The 22,075-nt window shown below is 37.7% G+C and overlaps 1 protein-coding gene across 3 annotated transcripts in view; it reads left to right on the top strand.

The window, feature by feature from the left end:
* The window catches only part of MFAP3L (microfibril associated protein 3 like), a 35,294-nt gene extending 22,744 nt beyond the window's left edge, over positions 1 to 12,550 (top strand). For all 3 annotated transcript variants that reach the window (XM_021553788.3, XM_021553625.2, XM_021553708.2), the window contains 2 exons: positions 4,147 to 4,542; positions 7,353 to 12,550. In XM_021553788.3, coding sequence (XP_021409463.1) covers positions 4,260 to 4,542; positions 7,353 to 8,215 — 1,146 coding nt within the window. In that variant the 5' untranslated portion in view covers positions 4,147 to 4,259 and the 3' untranslated portion in view covers positions 8,216 to 12,550. The remainder of the gene's footprint in view (positions 1 to 4,146; positions 4,543 to 7,352) is intronic.
* Positions 12,551 to 22,075: the final 9,525 nt, after the last annotated feature.

Below are 22,075 nucleotides of genomic sequence, written 5' to 3' on the forward strand. Positions count from 1 at the left end.
CTATCATGCTGCAGCTCTGCTTTTTCTGAAGCATGTTCCAGGGGACTTCTATGGATAGGAATACATAGAGAGCATGCTAGAGCTGGCTGGCATGTAACTTAAAAGAAAAGCGTGTCACGTGGCTCAAGTATTTTCATGGGGCTCAAGTCTTTCTTTGGAAGTTAATCTCACAAGCAGTAAATCTGTTACTTTAATATTTTCAATTTACACCATTTGAGTTGGGAATTGAAAAACAGAACTATTTAATCTGTGGACCAATGGCAAGCATTGTCGAGTGGCAAATGTTGCTCCAGATACAATACAGCAGGAAAGTTTCCTGTATACATGTTCTAGGTGCTGGAGGAGAGTTTGGGGATTCCTTTCTTTCTGTCTTTGGAGACAAGCCTGAATAGCTCAGAATAGTCAGGGATGTTCTTTTGCCATTTCATGCACCACAAATTTAAAAGTAAAAAAAAGAATAAAAGTATATGTAACCGCATTAATTATATTATACAGAGTTGTTTTTTTTTAAAGTATTTTAGTGGTAGCTCATAAGCTTTGCTGATTACATTCTTTCCATGACCAGAAATTAGCTCTTTGTTTATAGTGACCTTTTCATGGCAAAAATGCTCCAAGACTCAATCTGTTCCTACAAAGCGAGTCTCAGGATTGCAGATGTCCTCCTTCTTTAGAGTACTGTTACTCAGTCTCAAGGAGTTATTACAGGAATCTTTGTTTTAGTCTAGTCAATCCAGCTTTCTCTGATTTAGGTCAGATTAAAAGGTTACAGTTTTGACTGCTTTTCATCAGGTTTATCATGGGTCACAGCTAATTGCTGCCTCTTGTGGCCGAGATCCTGGTGACACTACTCACTTCTCCAATACTCTGGATTCTTATGCTGCTTTGCCAGATATCACTAGCAGTCCTATTTTGGTCTCAGTCTTCTCTCCATTTAGTTGTAGTTAAACCATAACTCATTACATCACTTACATTTAGCAAAGCAGCTGTGACTCCCAGATATGTGGTCCCTCATATACTCAGGCTGCTCTTGCACCTATGGCAAAGCAGGACAGGAACTCTCAGCAAAATTTGCTTTGCATCAGCGTCTGGTGTGAGCACATTTCCTACCCTTTCAGTTCCCTTTCTGCTTCTTCCTGCTTTCCTAATCTGACTCTAGCATTTTTGGTCACACCCAGCAGGTATGCAGAGGGTCCTGGACATTCAGGTCCTGGCATGGCCACCCTGTAACTTTGTTGTGTCAGTTGGGACTAAGAAAACTTCTTTGCTTTCTTCCATCTCTTTTTGTTTCCTGATAACATTGGAGAGGATGCTTCCTAGTTGCCCTGGGAGCATTTGTCTAAACTTGTATCTTAAAGCACCATTCTTCAGAGAGGTCTCTTCCTGTCTCCTCAAACATACTCAAGCACTTCTCTGGATGGCATATGAAAGCAGCAACCTTAATTTCCAAACATTCTGCTTTAAACCTACTACCTGATTATTCCTCATATTAGCCACCAAACTGTAGTTATTTCAAATAGAAATGTATCTGCAATACATTCTAATATTCTACATTCAACGAGAGAGTATATTCCCAGGAGTAAGAAGAAGGAGTAGGTAAGAACCTTACACAGTAGGCATAAATTATTCATCTCTTGTTTCCTAAGATTTACTGCAGCTATTTATGGTTCAATTCTGGGCCAGAATGAAGGAGTCAAACAATCAGACAAACAGTCAACCCTTTGGCCATATTGTGGACCAGTCATACTTGCTATCACACTACACAAAGGTACTGTTTCTGCTTCCATATGCTCTGTGTTCAAAACAAGTAAACACACAGAATAGGCAACGCCTTACTGCCCTCACACCTTCCAAACCACATCCCTGTGCTGTGCGGAATCAGTGGGCCATTAGCTACCTTGATCAGCTTCCTACTACACTGTTGGTCTCTTCCTTGCAGGTTTTCTGTACAGCTACTGTGGAGATGCTATTTCATTTCCACCTGGAATGCAAATTGCTCTCAGCAATAAACACCTTTTTTTGATTGCTACTGATTTTTCTGCTGTAAAAATATATTATAGACCCAAATACAGTATAAGAAACCCCAGACAGCAATTGGAACACACAGCTCAATCAGTTTGTATTGTTATCTTTTGCCCTTCCCATTGTCTTAATCCAGCCAGTCTCTGTTCCTGCTCCTTTGACAGGAAGTGTGATTTTGGGTTTTCTGTATGGCGCAATGCAGATCCATGACACTGTACAGAAACATTTTATAGACTGAATATGTGTAATCATGAAGAATATCAGTCTTCAAGGCTAATGGAGTTGTAGAAATGAGATGTAAATAGTTACTGAAGTGAATAGGCAGAACTGAAGTTTTTTCCTAAACTGCTGACTCAGAGTGTACCTTCAAAAGCACAGACTCTACATGCTTTGCATAATTGGAAGTAGATTTCTGAAGTCATTGTTTACATAGCTTTATATGACAAATGAGATTTGCATATCAATTTAAAGTTAAAAATTTTTCTGTCTCTTCAAGAAAAATACTTCCACATTTAGTAATTATAAAAGCAGAGAAAAAACAAGGGTAGGCTTGAAGCTGGGACAGACCTCTACAGCAGTTTATTGAAAAGAACATAGGTTTTCATTTCTAGTAATGATTCATCCTGTAAAATGGAAGAATTCATTTGCTTTTTCAATAACACCTGTATGTATTTGTGTGAAAGCAAGTTCATTGCTTTACAGAGAAGAGAGGATGCGCAACAAAATTACCTAAATCAAGTATTACTGGTGAAAGATGGTAATGTTGCTTTCTTTCCTTTTTGAATACAAAAGAAAATAAGGATGGGGATTTTTCATTGGTTTCTTTTTATTTTAGTATTTCATTTATATACAGAACTGATCTAGGAAACTGATCTTGTCAGCAGTTACTATGTGTGCTAAGGCAAATGAGTTACCATGAGTCAAATGTATATTTAAGAAAATATAAACTTTTTTGAAATGGAATTTTTCATTTGGGAAAGTTCATTAGATAGTTTCCTATATTCAGATTCCAGATAGATTCCTCTATCTAATAAATTTCACTAAGTTTCAGTTATTTACCTTACAAACACGTGAGTAAAACCAGTATAATTGGTTACTCTGATTTTAACATGATTTGTGGCCTTTAGACTCTTAAGTGAAATTTTCCATGGTGCTCATTTTGAGGCCAACACTGTGCCTTCAGTCAGTACTGAATGCCAATTGTGTTCACTGGGAGCATAATGAGGCCAATAGAGAGCACTTTTGTAACCACCCTCCCGCCTCTGTCCAGAAACTGGAATCACTGCTTCGGAAAGGCCTCATTGTGGGTGATTAGTTGAGGGAAAATACTGAGGGAGAATGTGCAAAAAGTACACAGGCAAAATGCTTAATGCTCCATAAGGAACAGAAAAGCCCTAACTTCATTTGTATCTCAAAGGAACATTAACCATAATTATGTTACTAGCAAGTACTCTTCTTTATGAATTTTCTCTAAAAATAACAACTCTGAAATTACTTTATCAAGCATGAAATACCCTATTTTAAGAATAATCTTCCATGCTATATCTATATTTTATCTCAGACAGCAGTAGCTTAAGAAAAGTGAATGGTCTGAGATGTTTTGCTGTATGTGCTGTTGTGTTTGGGGAAAAAAATGTGTATATCAAAGATTGCAGCATTAGAGCCAAATACCCTTCCTTGAATTGTTCTTTCTTACACTATGTTTCCTAGGTCATCTAAGACCATATATGTGATAGAGTTGCAGCACCAAACTGGTAGTGACGGCTTTTAATGTGCTGTACCTTCATTTTTCCTGTTGGTTTTGTAAATGGTTAAAAAAAAAAAAAAAAAAAAGGAAAAAATCTGTTGAACTTTTGACATAAAACTGTAGCTGCTACTGTAGCTAAACTGCTGCTAAGTGTCTAGGTGATAAAAGCTTTCTCCTACGCCTGTCACTCTGAACACCATTGTCAGGAAAATGTATGCATCTTTTTCCAGTAAGGATAAGGACTGTGATAACATTAGCATTTAGACAAGACACTGCGCTGATGATTGTGAAATGCATTAATGGATGTGTCACTATTTTAAAAGAGCATATCTAATGGACTGTTTATATATGCCATCTCACTGTACTTATTTATTTTATAGGATATTTTAAGCATAAAATTGCACAGATCAAAGTAGAACTCTCCTGTGACCTGCTCACCTCAAGGACTCAACAGAATTAGTTCCCAGCCAGTCGTGTACACCACTGAAGGAAAATGGACATACTGAACAGCCGCCACCTTTTGTACTTTCTGCCTACCACACGCCTTGTCATCTTACTAGCAGCTTTGACCACTGCTGAGGATGTGAGTAACAGCACTTTCAACCACACTGACACACACACGGGGTCTGCGCCTGTGGTCATCTCCCACATCGACCACATCATAGTCAAGGAGGGCAGTAGTGCCTTGATTGACTGCAATGTCCAAGGGAGCCCCAGCCCACGTTACAGATGGTACAATTCCAATGGCCGCCTGCTCCAAGAGGAGGAGAGTAAAGGTAGGATCTTAGTACTAGCACTGATTTAGCCTGTCGAGAGACACTTCTGATTTCAGCAAGTTGACAAATAACCTGAATTTAATGGCCTGGCTGTGGTATTTTCCTGTGTGAAAATAAATGAAAGCTTGGTGGCAGTTATAAATTTTTTATGCACACCCTAGAAGAAAACAGTAATGTTTTATGTGTTATTTATAGCAACACATAGCAAGAAGCTGAAGAAATTAACAGAAGGTATAGACAGGCCTCTTGTCATTTGAAAACTTTTGGATTTGTTCTGTTTCTCATTCTGTCCTCCTTTGTTCTTCTCTGGCACCAAAAAAAGATTAAAAAGCTGTTTCCCAACTCAAAGGAGGATTCTTATGACATATGAAAGTTTGTTGGCATGAACTCAACGCAGCTAACTCCCTAGTATGCCTTCTGTCTTTATGTGCAGTACCATGGTAGTGTGAGAAAAAGGAGATGCCCCAAACAACCAACTGCAAAATCTATGTAGGGGAGCAGTGAGAAGGACAGGCCAAATTTGAGCCTTCCTGGCTTTAGTTAAGACTCTTCAGTGGCATTTGCCAGAGACCATAATTACACATGAGCTTATTTTCTTTAAATGGAAAGTTTGGGTGATAATCCTAGTTACACTTCTAGGGAGTGTTTGAGGGGAGTGTGGATATATGAAAGGTGTTTTTCTCATGTAATCCTTCCATAGTGACTGCTTTGTTCACAACATGATGAAATAAACTCTTTGTTGTAAGATAGTGTGCCTAACTAATGATTGACCTGACAGCGAACTCTGCTGTGACAGGAGTAACAACTGACCCAGCTTGATGTGAAAGAGCAGTATCTGTAAGAGCTTACTGTATAACTGATTATGTTTTACAGTACAGCATGTTATCATTTTCTGAGTTAAGCTAGAGAAAGGAACTACTTGAGCTACCAAGCAGACTTTTGAACATGATTTGTGTGGTTGTGGCAACATCCAGAGATTAGTGTGCTAGAATGTATTGCTAAGGGTCACTAATAGAAAATTTCCCCTTTAGTTAGGCAGCTAATTTAGGTCTTTGTGTTGTCAGCTGAGAGAGGTAGCTAAAACAAACATTTACGTAGATGAGCAAAAAACTTTGACCAAATCAGTAAAAAATGTAGATGTAGTATTAAGACAACATCACTTTAACTTAGACTTTCAATAGTTCAATATCTCCTTTAAGAGGCTGTCTCTCCATAAGAAATGTTTCCTAGCTTCAGGCCTTTCTTTGTGGTGCTAAGTATGGCATTGAACTGGTATCAAAACGCAGCAATGATACCTTTTCTAAGAATTGTTTTCTTATGTGGGTCAATATGTCTGTCAGGATCCACTGGCATGGACCCTGTCACTGAGTTCAATGCCATTATGTCATTTTTAACAGCTGGAGCCAGGATACATCACAAGGCATCTTGTTATTTCACAATTAATTGAAAACTACTTTGAAAAAAGGACCAGCATTCAAATTCAAAGAAATACTGAGCAGTGAATACTCTGTATTTTTTGTTATGCTGGAGGTGGAGGAAGAAGTGTCATCTGTTACAGATGATAATATTTCCTCTGTAAAGGAGTTTTCTTCTGAATTTGCCTAAATTTAGCTTATTGGGATGATTTTTTTTTATGTGAAGTCTGATTTAGACTGAGCTTTTATTTGTTCTGCAGTTTTTAATTTCAGGCAAAATTATTCAGCTGTTTTCAAGAATTATGCTAGGGTAAAAAAATGTGGTTTCATTTAAGTTAAAACTTCTAAGAGGATAAAAAGATGTAATTAAGAGCTGTCTGTACACATGAACTGAGGCAGGGATCTCGTGGGAATACTTTCTAGATAGGCTTCTACTGGAGATAATGTAAAACAATTTGGGTAAGCCATGTTTAACTAGAAAAACTTTGAGGAACTAAAAATCTTAATTCAGTACCAATGAATTAAGTGGCAAATACAGTAACTAGGTTAATCTTGAATCACTTTAGCAATGACAGGAGTTATGGCTTTTTAACATGTTGTTTCAAATGCAGTTTCATACCTTAACTGTTCTACCGTGCCAGGTTCAAAGAATATGAAGTGTTCATGTATATGAAATGTATATTTCCATGCAGCAGACAAGTCATCAATTATATTACATTGATAGAAATGTCTTTTAAAGGTAAAAGACGTTCTGTCGTTGTGTAGAGGTTCTTACCGACATTCCCTGTCATTGGTCTTCTCCTTTCCATCTATTTTACTCCTCCTATCCTACTTCACTCTCTTTAAAATTATACTTCAAAATCAATTTCTCAACACCTGAGAGGGTAGGCAATGTAGTATATGATGTCTGCAATGTTAGGGTTTTTAAAGTTTAACAGAATTATATGAGAAACACCAAACATAACACAATTGTAAGCAAATGCAATGTCAGGGAACAAAACAGGGAGAGTTTAAGTAGGTTTTTTTGCCTCACAATCCCATTGATCCTGTTCTTTGAGGAAGTGTGACCTGTGTTTGGGAGGTTCTCTGGAGTAATCCTATCTTTGTAGCTTAACTGACCACAAGACTGAGATAGATGGGATGCATATTAGCATTTTCTATGCGACCCTTTTAGGACATGCTCTGACTATCCAGAGTCAGAGAGATGTCAGGGATTTGACAGTATTAGTAACACTTCTAGGATCTCAGGCCTTTATGAAGGTAAATTCTTTGTCTTCTTGTGAACATTATTTCCTTCTTCCAAAACCTGAAGCCAGTTTGATAAAAGTTGATGTTTAAGACTATGCTGATCATGTCACAAAATACTTCTAAGTTACTCTGTTTCCTCTCCAACAGGAAAATGGTGGTTTCTTGACAATGGGCTACTAAATATTACCCGCGTATCATTTGAAGACAGAGGTAAATACACATGTGTCGCATCTAATACATATGGCAGTGTTAACAATACTGTGACACTGAGGGTTGTTTTTACCTCTGGAGATATGGGAATCTATTACATGATTGTCTGCCTTGTCGCTTTTACCATTGTTATGATACTGAACATTACTCGGTTATGTATGATGAGCAGTCATCTGAAGAAAACCGAGAAAGCAATCAATGAATTCTTCAGAACAGAAGGGGCAGAGAAACTTCAGAAGGCCTTTGAGATTGCAAAGCGTATCCCAATTATCACATCAGCCAAAACGCTCGAGCTTGCCAAAGTAACCCAGTTCAAAACCATGGAATTTGCTCGCTATATTGAAGAGCTTGCTCGGAGCGTACCTTTGCCACCTCTCATCATGAACTGCAGGACTATAATGGAAGAAATTATGGAGGTTGTCGGCCTAGAGGAGCAAGGACAGAATTTTGTACGGCAGGCAGCAGAAGGCCAGGAGACCACTGAAACAGATGAGCTTTATATGATCCCAAACGCTTTGACACGCAGTGAATCTCCCACAGCTGACTCGGACGCATCGTCACTGCATGAGCCACCTCAACAGATTGCAATAAAAGTGTCAGTTCACCCATTGTCCAAAAAGGACTGCATGGATGGTCAGTCACAGGAAAGCGTGCAGTTGGACACCAAGGAAGAAGACACTCCTCAAACACCAGCACTTCCTGCAGAGCCCCCTCCTGAGCCTTCTGCTGAACTCAGTTCTGATGACACAGCATTGGCAAATGACAAAAATACATGCATTATATATGAAAGCCATGTATGATAGTTACTCCTGAATCTATGCATAGCAGGAAAATCAGGTGGAGCTCTTTTAAAAATACATATTGTACTTGCCGCTAAGCCTTACCTGGAGACTATCATAGCAAAAGCATGTAAGTGGATTATTTGGCACTTTCTTCTCAGTTTGAGTTTAGTTTACCATGATGTATGGCAGACTAATTGCTATTACATTAATATTAATTGCTCTTTTTGATTAGGAGTATTTCCAGGAAACATTTACCTCAGCATTTTCTAGGATGGAGTCACCTGTAGTGGCTCCTGGAAGTCACTGGTAGTCTTTGTTGTAGGACACTTGAACTTACTAAACATAAAACTGGTTTCCATTTTCTTCCTTCACGTTATTTTCATCTATTGCATTTTTGCAAATATTAACTTGTGAATTTGAAATATTGCCCAAGAGGCAGCACTCCAGTAGCCAAATAAAATCCTAATAGATCCCATTTACAAAGCCTGTTTGCTCAGCTGCATTGTGATTTAGAGGGCTATTAAAGAAAGTTAAAATGTTTCCATTTCATTTGAGACCACACTGCTTAGCCACATGGGAAATAGTTTCCCCTGCTTCATGGAATGAAGATGCCAACAATTGTTTGTTTGCATGAAGAAACAGCTTTGAGGTGCATATTACATATGGGAAAGCCATGAGAAAGTTGCAGTTCAACAGCTCTGCAGGAATTTTTTGCATACATTTGAGCATTTTCTATGTTTCCAGAAGTTTATATGGCAAACAGCGGCAAATATGCAGGATGTTTTGTTTTGAAGTAATTTGGAAGCAGTAACTTGTACCACCTTACCAGAAGATATGCAGGTTACATAACAGTCCTGCAAATGTCAGTAATCTGTTGATAACAAGGCTGAAATAGCAAAATTCCCTTTTATTTGGCTTCTTAATTTTGATATTCTGAAAACCAATCCTAAATTCATATATAAGCATCAGTTTGAGAGTGTTGTATCCAAAATGAAAAAAATATAATCAAGTGTCCTATAAAATTACAAAGACAGTCATGCAAACTGTTAAAAATTATATAATTGCATTGAGATTTTGGGAACCTCCTACATGTAGGATGTTCACTGCTCAAGTACATGTGACTCTACCCCAGTAAAGCTTTAATGATCGTAGCAATTGTGGCATTAAAAAGGATCAACATCTCTGCCAGGAAATGCCAGGAGTAGAAGGGAAGTAATAATTTCTCTTGCAGATAGACAATAAAAAGTACCTTCTCTGCAGTGAGTCTGGAAAGAAAGCACTTACAAGGAGTTTGTGTAGGGTTAATAGCATATTACTTAATTACCTGACACATTTAGTTTGGAACCAATGAACAAACTATCACCCTATAGTGTTTAAGAAGGATTGTAGTATAAATATAGACACTTAAATCTGGAATCAAGTATACTGTAGAAAAAGAAGTCTCTTAGGTCTATGGGGAGATGATCCATGGATGCTTTCTGGACATTTTAACAAAGCAGCCACATCTCCATAAGGTGTCTGTTGGAGGCAATCAGTTATATTAACTGCACAGGTAATCAAGACCAGACATAGTCAATGTTGCAGGTACATAAAAGAACTCTTGATAATGAACTGAGGTCTTGTGTCAACTTTCTCATGTTAAAGTGCAGAGCCTCACCAGCAGTGAAATACAGGAATACGCCATGGCTTACATAGGTGATGTAGAGATGGCTCCATATGTATCTTTCTGTGGTTATAAAAAAAAAATGTATATGTTTAATAATGGTCTTCAGATTTTACAACCAATTTGTGAGAAATGGCAGCATTCAGGTGTCTCATATTTTTTTGTGCTCACCACAGTGGCAGGTTTCTACACAAAATGCATTTGCACATGCCCAAAAGGAAACACGCAAGGGCAAAGTCCATTAAGAATGTGACCGGAAATATTTGAGTTCCAGCAAAGCAATACAAATGTAAGACAGAAGTTAGTTTAAAAGAATACCTTAAAGAACCTCACTTCTGACCAGTGTGATTGACAGTAGTATGATGTAAACTGTTAACTTCTTGTCTTAATCCAAAGGACATTTCTGTTGTGTTCACATCAGTTTTTCAAGTTACTTTATTTGCTTCTTATATGAAAAAGGACAAGGGCAGAAACAAAAGCAAGAACTTGCACTAAAATCCTTTAATTCACCTTAACCTCCTGAGAAGAGGTACATTAATGTTTCTGCCTGTCCAGCATTTACAAACAATGCCCATGCATTCTAAAGTTACCTACCTGGTGCCCAACTAAGATTGCACAGATAAGCAAGGATATTCTCCTTGAAAGCATAAAATGAACTTTTAAATTACACTTTATATTTTTTTAAAAGTTATAAAAATATTTATTGCAGTATTTTAATTTTAATCTTTTTAAACTATGAAGTTTTTACAGTAGAGATCAGACCCTTTCATGTATGTCTATAGTGTTCTGACCCTGACTGCTTCATTCAGGCTGTCCTCCAGCCTCTTTATTATTTATTTATTGAGAAACATTTGAGAGCAAACAATCCCCATGGATTTCTTCAGTATCGCTGTGTAAACTTCCTTGAAGATACAAATGATGTTTTTCCCTAGAGGTTGCCCACAAAGGGCATGTTTGAAGTACACACAAACGCACATTGCAAACCACATGCAAGCAACTGGTACTTGGATTAGATACATGCAGTACCTGGAGTGCTGGATTCCTGCTGTTGCAAGGTCAGAGGGAACCCTGAATTTTCTAGACCTGGAGTCCTTCAGAGATGAGAGCTCACAGGTAGGACTGCTCCATCCAGTCTGGACATCTAGCTTTGTGTTATTATCAGAATAAAAACTAAACAGCAATGTAGCTGAAGAAAATACAGATTTTATACAGAACCGATGGTTCTGGTTTATGTGGGTTTTTGGTGGTTTTGTGTCTGCTGCTCAGTGTCTTATGCACCCATTATATGACACTTCTAAGCCTAAAGCTTTTTATACACTTTCAGGAACTTCCTTTGTGGAAGACAAATGGGAAGCAAGACCCAAACCTGTCTCCTGTTCCAAACTTTCTGGCTGTATTATTATAAAGTATGCAATTGTGTCTTGCAGTATTTCTTAGCAAATGGCTATTTTATGGTCTGAAAACACAATTAACAAACATAAAATTAATAATGGCTCTAAGAAAATATTAATGTTTGCATTGTTACATATTTCCATGCACCTTAAGCACTTCAGGGACATTAATCTGTTCCCATCATTGGACTATGCACACTTTTTGTTACAATTTACTATTTATTGTACCACCAAACACTAATGGTTCTTAAAACACTCAGAATCTGGAAAATCCAGTCCAACTGAAATTGCATTCTAAAAGCAAAGGATCACCAAGCCAGGCTTAATAAGGAAAAGAGATTTGCACAATTATATTTACACCATTTTCAAACAATTTTGCCAAACTTCATGAAAGATGACTAGATTTCTGCAGCAGAAGAAATCAGTGTTGGATTTGAATTTCACACTTACTATTCTTTTTCCGATAAATGTAAGACCATACTAATCAGACCATTTAAACACAGTATTCAGTACCTTTTTTCTCAACATTTTCTTTCTGAGCAGCATTTGTTTCCTGCTGATCCTTTTTTTGTTATCTGGTTTGAGCATGTTTGTGATGAAACCTACCCTTCTGGGGTTTTTTTTGTCTGTCATATAAAAAATTTAAAAGAACCCATAGACCAGCATTTTGTGCAGGTTTGTTGGTACTTGGTAAGGCACAGAAGTACACTTCTGCGCTTAAAAATTACTGTATAATCATAAGACTTGCGAAATGGCATATACAGGCAGATGTTGATTTTTTTTAAATCAGTGCCTGTTTTATTCTAATGTAGATAACTATGTCAGTTCCTTGATTTGCAGTTACCTTTTGACAAAAGTACTGTAACATATAACCAGGGCTTTTTGACTTTCAGTTTGGTCAGATTAACTAATTCTAGAAAGTGTTAACAGTGTCAGATTTTCAAAAGTTCTCATGGGATATCTTGGAAGCATGCTATTTTAAGAGTTGGCCTCTTAAGTATGCCATATTTAGTGGGACAACTGAAAGTTTCTTAGATGCAATGGAAATGCTTGCACTAAAGTCTTGTAAGTTATATTTCATTTATTATGAAATCCTTTTTGATTTTACAAGAAATGTAAGACAAATATGAATGTGTTCTTTTGAGAAGCAGTTGGTGTATTTTGATTTAAATAACTGTTATGATTTTATAACTCACGGCTGTAAACCACAAAAAGAAAAGTTCATGCTGAAATGGCAAAATGAAATGTGATGTAGCTTGTACATTGATCATTGTTTCAATAAAGAATTTGCACAGAGTATTCTGAGTTTGTACACATTCAACAAGATGTTTACACTGCCACATCATCACTTTCCCACAGAAATGGATACTTGATAGCCTACATCCTGCACTAATTTTTGGAATAACCAACTCAAACCTTTTCTATGTCTATTTTTTTCTCTCCCTGTCCTCAGCAGCTCTGCTGTGCCACTTCTCAAATAGGAACAGAGTGAAGTTAGTTGTCAGGGCAAGTGTTTCTGCACTCAGGCACCTCTGCTCCAAACTGACCTTTTATAAGTTCCCAAATGGATTTTTTCCCCCCAGCTGTACCAAGCTCTATGCTGTGTGCTATATTTAGCTCTCTGGCTCCCAAGCCCAAACTGAGTCATTTTACTCTTCCAGTAAAGGCTGACTTGTGAGTCTGTGGTATGATATGTAAGTCTGTAAATTGAGCAAAGACAGTAATGTTACCTATTTCTTATTCAAAATCATTATGTGTTGCAACAAATTATAAATGTGGTAGACTTAGGACACTCAAATTATGGTATGAGAAGCTATTTCATACCACAAGACAAGGCAAAAATGACAAAAGAAAATTCAGCCTTGCATAGCATAAAAAACACATGTAAAACCTTTCTTATGATTGAGTAGAAACTGAGCATCACTATCAAATAATTTTGCCATTCTGTAGCCAGTTTCTATTTTGAGAACAGATTCCTGCTACATCTACTCTAACCAGAACCTTTCCTGTGTGGCTAAGGACCTTAAGCATTACAATAGTACCAGTTATCTTAAAAAAGAGCCTCCTTTCCCTTATCTGCAATTTAAAAAAATATTTTCAGGACTATTTAGCTATGTATCAAATTCCATTCACAGACTACCACCCGTCCTGTTGTGGAGCCACAGAGTTTGAGAGTTCATGTTGAAGATGCAGAAGCTGGACCTTCTGAAATATATTTACCTTCTTTTACAGGTTTTGACTTTACCACTCAATTAACCATTTGTATTTATTAACAATTCAGTCCCAGCCATTCTCAATTGATAAATACAGAGAAACAAAATAAATGCCAGAAAGACTTCATTTTTTCCGAAGCCTCTTAATGCTGCTGCCTCAAAATTAGCCCTGATTGACAGACAGCTCCTGAGTTGTTTGGGTATTGTTTAACTCCTTCCTGCTGGTAAACACTACCTTAGTAAGAAAACAGAATTCCAAAAAAAAAAATATATATATATACCAGCCAGAAAACGAAGCTCCCTTCTTAGGAGTCACACACAGATCTTGCCTATTTAAAATGCTTTTTATCCTTCTCTCTAATATGTGCAGAGTAAACAGCCTCAGGAAAAAACAGTAAAAAATATAGAGAGAAATTTAAGAAGATTAAGATGGAAATTTTTTTTGCTCTGAAAACATCCAGAGGTGATTTATCTTCAAAGTATATTAAATTCTAACTTGTTTTACTATAAACATACTCAAGTGAAGAAAAAAGAGATTCCTAAAAACAATGACATTTTCACTCCCAATATCAAAATAAATTATCACAAAACATATGAAATATGAAATATATTTCCCAGTCCTTCTCTTAGAATGCCTTTTATCAGAGAAGAGTGCTTTTTATGGTTCTACCTAGATGACTGCAGCTTCTTTATGGTTTTAGTGGAAGTGCATTTCTTTTCTGCTGTCTTCATGGTTAAATATTCTCTACCCTGTGTGATCACCATTTGTGAATTAAAAAAGAAATCAATATTCCATTGAAGATTTATCTTTTTGTTCCATTTTCCTAGTCCAAAACCTTATTTTGTGTTTTGTTCTACTGCTTGGATTTTGTTTTGTTTGCCCTAAAATTCTTCACATTTGAAAATAAATCAGAGGATGCTAGTGGTTTTCTTCAGTTGCCTGTTTTGGTGCAGGATCACTCACCTATCTGTATCACCTATCACTATACCTATTTCTATAATTCAATTTTAATTATGCCAACATAAAATTAATTATTCCCAAGTTGGTGCAGGATAAACTAATGAATAGACTGCAGCAGATTTTTTGCCGAATGCCATAAAGAAAACAGGTAAATCCATAATTCCCAAGACACAAGTGGAATAAATGTCATCATTCATTTATGAGTCTATGGGCATGTTAGGTTCTTTTGTGTGTTCATTTGAAAAAGTCATACATAATACACCTCTGCCTTAACACATTTCTTTTCCCATCATGGATGGAATAGCACATTTTGATCATCCATACATCATTATCCACTACCTTCATTAGTTTGTCTTATTTATTTAATACCTGGCCAAGTGCAAGGGCCTCTCTAAATCTGGTATTTCTAAAAAGACTGCTGACAGCTTCAGGACACTGTGTAAATTATATGAATTTCAAAATAATTGATAAATGCTTTTCCACTTTTTTTAACTGAAATGTTGTATTTCTACATAGGCTAATATTTATACACTAATGAAGTTTGTGTTTCACTAGAAACTGCAGTTTTCATAAGCATGCAGTAAAATGGCAGTAATCTGCTTCTGAATAAAACTGCTTTTTGCAACTACAGTTTCTACATTTCATAATCCCTGTGTAATCTCTCTTAAGCACAGAGCTCATTTATTAATTAATATATGTGCACCAAATGAAGTGAAAGGATCCAAATCTCTGTTATTCCTGTAGACTGCACCAGACTACTAGTTATTTCATTAGAATATATAATAGACCTACCCCAGCACTGTAACTGCTGTTGCAGTCACCAGAAATAGGCCCAGAGCATTAGCCAAATGTTATATGATACACCACCACTGAGAACTACATTCCTACTCTACACCAATTCCTGAATAAAAACTTCAGAAAAAATCCATCTCTTCTTAGCAGGAAAGCAGGGAATGAAAGCCTCAGAAGGACTTAACATTTCACATGTTTTTCAGTGAAAAAAAAAAAAAAACAACAAAAACAGTAGGAAATTATTGGGGACTTGTAAAATTGATGCAGGAGCTAAAATAGCACCCAAGAGAGGAGGTCACTGCGCCACAGAAGCTCATCCCAAAGGCAGCTGTCGGTTGTCATACAGTAGCTACAGACACTTCTCAGGGTAATCCATGATATTGTAAGGAGGCAAATGTTGTCATAGATCATGTAAATTAGGAGCATCCAGGAGACTATGGACAGTGTTGCAAGATGCAATTCCCAGACTGCTCAGGTGATTCTGCTGCATCTGGAACTCAAGTCCTTTTCCTGACTAGAGATGGACACTGGGAGCATCACCAAAGATTTTGCACTGTGATGGCAGAGCTAGACCCTTGCATGAGAACCCTATTCTTTCCTTCTGGCTTGATGTTGTGACTAAAATATGGGCTTTATTTGCTGTAGAACTACACGATAGTTGTTTTCCAAGAGGCACTAAACATGGGCTCTTCAGTGAGGCTGAAGACTGCTGAAGACCCTGTGAATGCACGAAGAAAGAGCTGTACTAGCAGGTGTGAGGTTACCTTTGTACTGCACCAGATAAAGACTCTTCCAGAGGCCTGCCAGCATTCAAGTTGAAAAGGACTGTGATGCTGTGCATCTGGAGAAGAACAGGTGGGTGGGAGTGAGTGATCTGGAGGCAGCCTAGGACAGTCCGATAGTCATGGAATTAAGATGACCATCTCATGCTTATTACTGGAAAACACCTCCAGCAAAATCAACTCCCTGTCCCTATCCTCTCTACTCTAAAGAAGTATGTCATACTTTGGCAGCTCAGCAACAGCTCCTTGTCCTACCTATTCTAGCTCTGACCAACCAGCTTTCATTTCTTATTGAGCAGCTACAAGGTTGTCTAATCCTAATAGATGTTTGCTGTGGTTCTTCTTGTCCTGTCTCACACATTACTAATTTACAAGAAGGCATGAGATTCACTTGCCAGCACTCATGTAAAAAGCTGGTCCTCAGAGACCTAAAAGACTGACTATTTTGTTCCAAAGGAAGATGTACACAAGCTAGACACATAAAGATGAATTAATAGATTTAGAGTGTCTGGTTAAGCCCTGTGTGTTTAACTCATCTTCTCATTCAGTAATGGAAGAATGCTGGCCAGATTAACAAAGTACAACATGACCTATTGCTGTGTTTTAACAGAGCGTTCTATATTTTTTCTTTTAACCTGTAAAAATTGAGTCCTGAAAGGTCAAGAGAACACAGATTCCAGACTTAATCACAACATTTTCTTCTCACCATGACATAAACTCCATTCTGTATCTATTCACTATTTGCAGAACAAAGACAGGATATCCTAGAAAAATCAGTATTTTCTCGGTGATGGTGGTTGTCCTCAGCTTGCCTCCAGGTAACACAAAAAAAGGTTTTAAGAAGCTGTCAGGTATCAGAATCGATAGCAAATGCTTTTGATCAGGTGCCTTGTTTGGAAAGTGACTACAGTAAGGATTCCCATTTTGTAAATGAGGTCTTTTGACTTTATATTGAGTTACTATATAATGGACTGTAAAAAAACAATTTTACTGGAGCAAATTACACAGTCTTTCACAAGCTTGGCCTGCTGATGCAAACTTTTTTTTTTCTTGTAGCAGTATGGTATAGGATATAATATGTGCTACAAAACTGTATTGCTCTACTCATGCAATTAGAGAAATTTTATTGAAATACAGAATCATAAAAAGAGAAGTCACCCCTCATATTTTTTCTTTCAAAGTCTATCATCAATAACCATAGCTTGTGTCACGTCATAGTCACAACAAATGAGACAGATGCTGATAACTTTTCTGTCCACTTCTGCCTAGGCCATGCCACTTCATAAGTGTTGACAATTTGCTGGCTTTGGAAAGGCTAAGGAATGCATTCTCAAGGGCTGAAAGGAAAATGTTCTACAAATGCCAAGCTGGAACTTGGCACCATGATCATTTGGCAGATGAACAGCACTGTACATAAACAAGTAGACAGAGGGAGCTTAAATTCTAAATACCCTCTTGAGAAAAGATAAAAAACAGTTCCTAGGAACAGTGAACAGAGGCTGTCAGAAAAACTAAGATCATTGATTTTTGGCATGAATGACTTATGAATATGGTTGTGTGGTTGGTATGGGAATGGAAGATTATACAGTACAAAGTACCGTGTTCTCTAGTCTTATGAGAGATTCCACTTACACTCATTAGATAAGGCACTGTGTCACATCTGTTAGATCTTGGGGCTTAAATTCTGTATTTTATTCATTAATCCAATTATCTTCCCATTTCACCACATCTTTAGGTGACATTAACGTATCATCATCAATTAATACAAACTTTTGCTATTTCTGTGCATATCTGTGTACAGGAAATTACACAGGCTGTAGAATAGCCATTGATTTTCCACTCTAATTATCTGCTTCAAAATGAAGCTGACCAAGTTGCAGTTTTATTTTCACACCTCTCATACTTTTATTATGCAACACACAAACACTAAAAATATTAATATATATGGTTCAGAGTTTAGACTGCCAGCTGTCTATCTGACAAAAGAACAGATTAAGCAAGGTATCAGGATCTCTGATCCAGCAGGTAAACAGGCTGAATTCTGCCTTCTGCATTTTAACATTGTTCAGATCTGAAGGGGATCTGCTGTGACCCATGTGCACTCAGGATATTCAGTAATCTGTTACCACACCCAGCTTCCTTGATCTCTTTCACAGTCGCAATTCAACACCAAGTCAGGGTTTCATAATGCACTCTTACAAAAGCTTTCAAAATCTTACTGTGCACTGAAACAGTAGGCATCCTTCTCAGAGAACAAAGTATAGCCTTGCTCTTTATCTCAGAAGAATTTTAGTCCACCATCCAGTCCCCTTCTCTTAAAATACAACCAAAGATTAACAGAAGGTGGGAAAAGAACCTTCAAACTCACCAAATAAGCATATTCAATTTTAAATACTAACACTAAATTACTATTGTGCAAAGTAACATTCTTCTCTTTTCCATGTCTTTTGCAGCTTTCCTTTGCAGTCCATGACTTCCTATTTGTGGGCCTGAACTACACCTTCCACCAAAAAAATCTATGCTTGTATTCTGCTTTTTCCTGCAGTTACTTGTGGCTTGAAAAAAATCCAGTTGTGCAGTTAGGCCCAAATCCAGAAAAACACATGAGCACATGATTTATATATATGAATAGTACCATTGTGCAGGATGCAGGCTCTTTCCCAATATTTGCCATCAGTCTTTTCCCTGCTATTGCCTCTTTGTTCCCCATTACTGCATGTGGCCCTTTTGGTTTTTTCAAGATTTTCCTGCAAATTCAAAACCAGGTACAGTCTATGTATATGATCATGCTCAGAATGGAGGGGAGTGGGGTCTCAGATGAGCTAAGACATGAAATACACATGGAACAGTATTTAAAATAAGGTGTCAGACAGTTCTCAGCACTGCTTTCCATCTCAACCAATTAACATGTATCAGAAAAACTGTTGGATATCCTGTTTGTTCAACTTGAACTCTGGGAAGCTCATTCTGGTAGCTCATTTAGTTAGGAAAATACCATTAGAGAAGAAATAGTGAAGGTTTATAAGTTACAATATAGTTGGGAAATTAAGCACTAAATATTCTAAAATGAAACTACTTAAAACTAAATAGTGTGAGTTCTGTGATATTGTGAACCTTTTAATATTCTTTCACCTATTAGAAGTGGTGTATATTTTGAGGTGAGATATCAATATGTTTCAAAGAGTCTCCTAAGTAAAATAAACACTTACAGTCAGGTATTAACTGATACTGATCACTAACATGAATTCTCCTGTAAATAATTTCATATACTCAAGTCATTTCAGTTATCATGCTTTTGGCTTAGGAATACCTCTTGGAGATTCCCACATGTTGAACCAGGCATTTATAAGTGCTGCTGCAATATTTACTCTAGAATGCCAGATGTGAACTCTTCGCAGATGTGCCCAACATGATGAAAGTTCACTCTGGATGATTTCAGTGTGAAGGTGCACCATGGCCTGCTATACTTCTTATAATATAACTATAGCTGAAATAGCAGTGCTGGTCAAACACTTTCATAAGCCCTAATGGGAGTTAACAGCATAACTCAGGGAGGTTTTCACAGACTTGCAGAGTCAAAGTGCTGGTATCACATAGCGAATTTCTCAGCTTTCTAAGATTAAAATCAGGAAAGAAATTTGAAATTTTAAATATCAATTTTAAAAAGAATTGTATTTCATTATTTGACTTGTAATGCATGAAACATCAGTCTGGTTCTCAGAGAAAGGGATAATGGTTTTGGTGAGAAATTTTGGTTCAGCAAGGCATACAAGGTCAAGAACAAGTAGTTGATATTACTGTAAAAGTATATTAAACACTGTTATACTGATAAAATTAATTTCTATTTGCTCAAAAAGCCCTTTAATTCAATATTACTGGGATATTTTGAAAACACAGATGATAAGCTTTTGTGTTGGAACTCATTTGAGTTGAATCTTAAGTCAGCTAATGCTTTGGCACAACTTACTAAATGTTTCCAGGCATCTGAAAGAAAGCAGCAAAAGGTAAACAATTCAAATATGCTAAAGAGGAACAAACTGATACAAAAATAAAATCTCCTTCTGTATGAAACTCCTCACTTCTAAGTAATGTTTACTTCTTCTTTGTTTCATGCATTAAGAGGAAGTACAGAGTACAATTTAAGGGTCAGTGTTTTTCATTTTTATCACTGTGTTTTTTCCTCAAAAGTTCCACTGATTATTTTCAACACTTCAGCAGGAAATTGCTTCAATTACAGTCTCCAAAGACTTGATAAAGTCACTGAGGTTGTCTCCCTGTGATTTACATACCTCTGTTGTGTGTGCTGGAGGTTGTTTCCCTACAACCACTCTTGTGAGGCCTGCATACTGGGGCCTGGAATCTGTATTTTGTGCCTTGTGATACTTATATTTTTTACAGTTCTGGAAAACCAGAAGTGCTGAAATTGCAGTTTGTGCCAGCTGACAGCAGTTGCTGACTGTAGTGAACTCCCCTTGGTCCAGCCAGGGTCCAAAATGCTCTCCAGTATTTTTCTGATTGTCAGTGAGTTCTGCCATCAACTCTAACCCATCAGAAAACCCTTCTTCTCTAGACACCAGTAATCCATGCTCTCAACCTGCTGCCCTTTGGATACACTGCAAAACACACAGGCACTTGCCCCAATATCTCTGATGCCCAGGCCTATAGGTGTGATGGCTTTAGAGGCACCAAAGTTCTGGGTGTAGAATGTCTCTTTATTACACAGCTACTTCAGAACCACTCTTAGCACAAAGCAAGTTAAAGATGCACATAAAAGCATCTTTCTCCCTACACCTCTTTTGTCATTGTACAGCTGAATAGTTTCCAGATTTTTCTTGCAAATGGTTCCCTTGTTTAGAGACACAGACATCTTGGGTAACAATCATTAAAAAGTGACTTATCATGCTGGAGAATGATAGCCTCTATAAGCCACCTCCCATATAAAATCCAGCCAGTGGTCATAAGTCATAATTTATTTCCACATTATCAGTCAACCATTTCCTCTTTGTTAAAATAAGCACTCTTTGACTCCCTTGGGGTGGAAAAAGACCTGTTTGCTAGACAAGGTATCGTGTTCTATGCTTGACTGCCTATACCTAACAGCATGTGTTTGGTTACAGGGCAAGATTTTGATAGCAGGGGGGCTACAGGGGTGGGTTTCTGCAAGAATCTGCTAGAAATGTCTCATAGAGCCAAGGCTAGCCAACTCCAAGATGGGCCCGCTGCTGGCCAGGGTCAAGCCCATTGGTGATGGCAGTAGTGCCTCTGAGACAACAAATTTAAGGGGGAAAGTTACTGTGGAATTTTAGCCAGAGAGGGGACAGAGAATATGTGAGAGCAGCAGCCCTGCAGACATTGAGGTCAGTGGAAAAGGAGGGGGAGGACGTGCTCCACGTGCCAGAGCAGAGGTTCTCTTGCAGCCCATGGTGCAGCCCATGGTGAGGCAGCTCTGTCCCTGTAGCCCATGGAAGACTCCATGCTGGAGCAGACACATGCCCAAAAGAGGCTGTGATGTTGTGGAGAACTGGCAGGAGTAGCAGAGACAATGTGTGATGAACTGACCATAATCCCCACTACTCCTCCATCTGCACTGCTAGTAGGGGGGAGGTAGAGAAAATTGAAAGTGAATCTGAGCTTCAGATGCAAGGATGAGTGGCAGCAAGGGTTTTGAAGATTTGGGTTTATTTCTTATTACTCTACTACGATTTGATTGCCAATAAAGTAAATTAATTTCTCAGGCTGAGTCTTCTTTGACCCAGATGGTAACTCCTTCCCTTATATCGACCCAGAAGACTTTCATCATATTTTCTCTTCCCTGTCCAGCTGCAGAGGGGAATGGCACAGCCTTTTTGATGGGCACCTGGCATCCAGGTAGGGTCAACCCACCATACAGCCCCTTCTATCAGCAAGGGGCAGAATTCTTCCTTTTCCCTCACTACATGTTTCAGTTTAAAGCATTTCTAAACTGAACTTTATGGTCCATGTTGCATATTTGTAGATTTTTATTATAAAAATAATTATGTAGTTCATTACTACTCGATAGGGCAACCAAGATAATAATGCCACCACTTTGGGTTCA

Source organism: Lonchura striata, chromosome 4 (genome assembly GCF_046129695.1).
Source record: "Lonchura striata isolate bLonStr1 chromosome 4, bLonStr1.mat, whole genome shotgun sequence".
In the NCBI taxonomy this organism is placed as follows: Eukaryota; Metazoa; Chordata; class Aves; order Passeriformes; family Estrildidae; genus Lonchura; species Lonchura striata.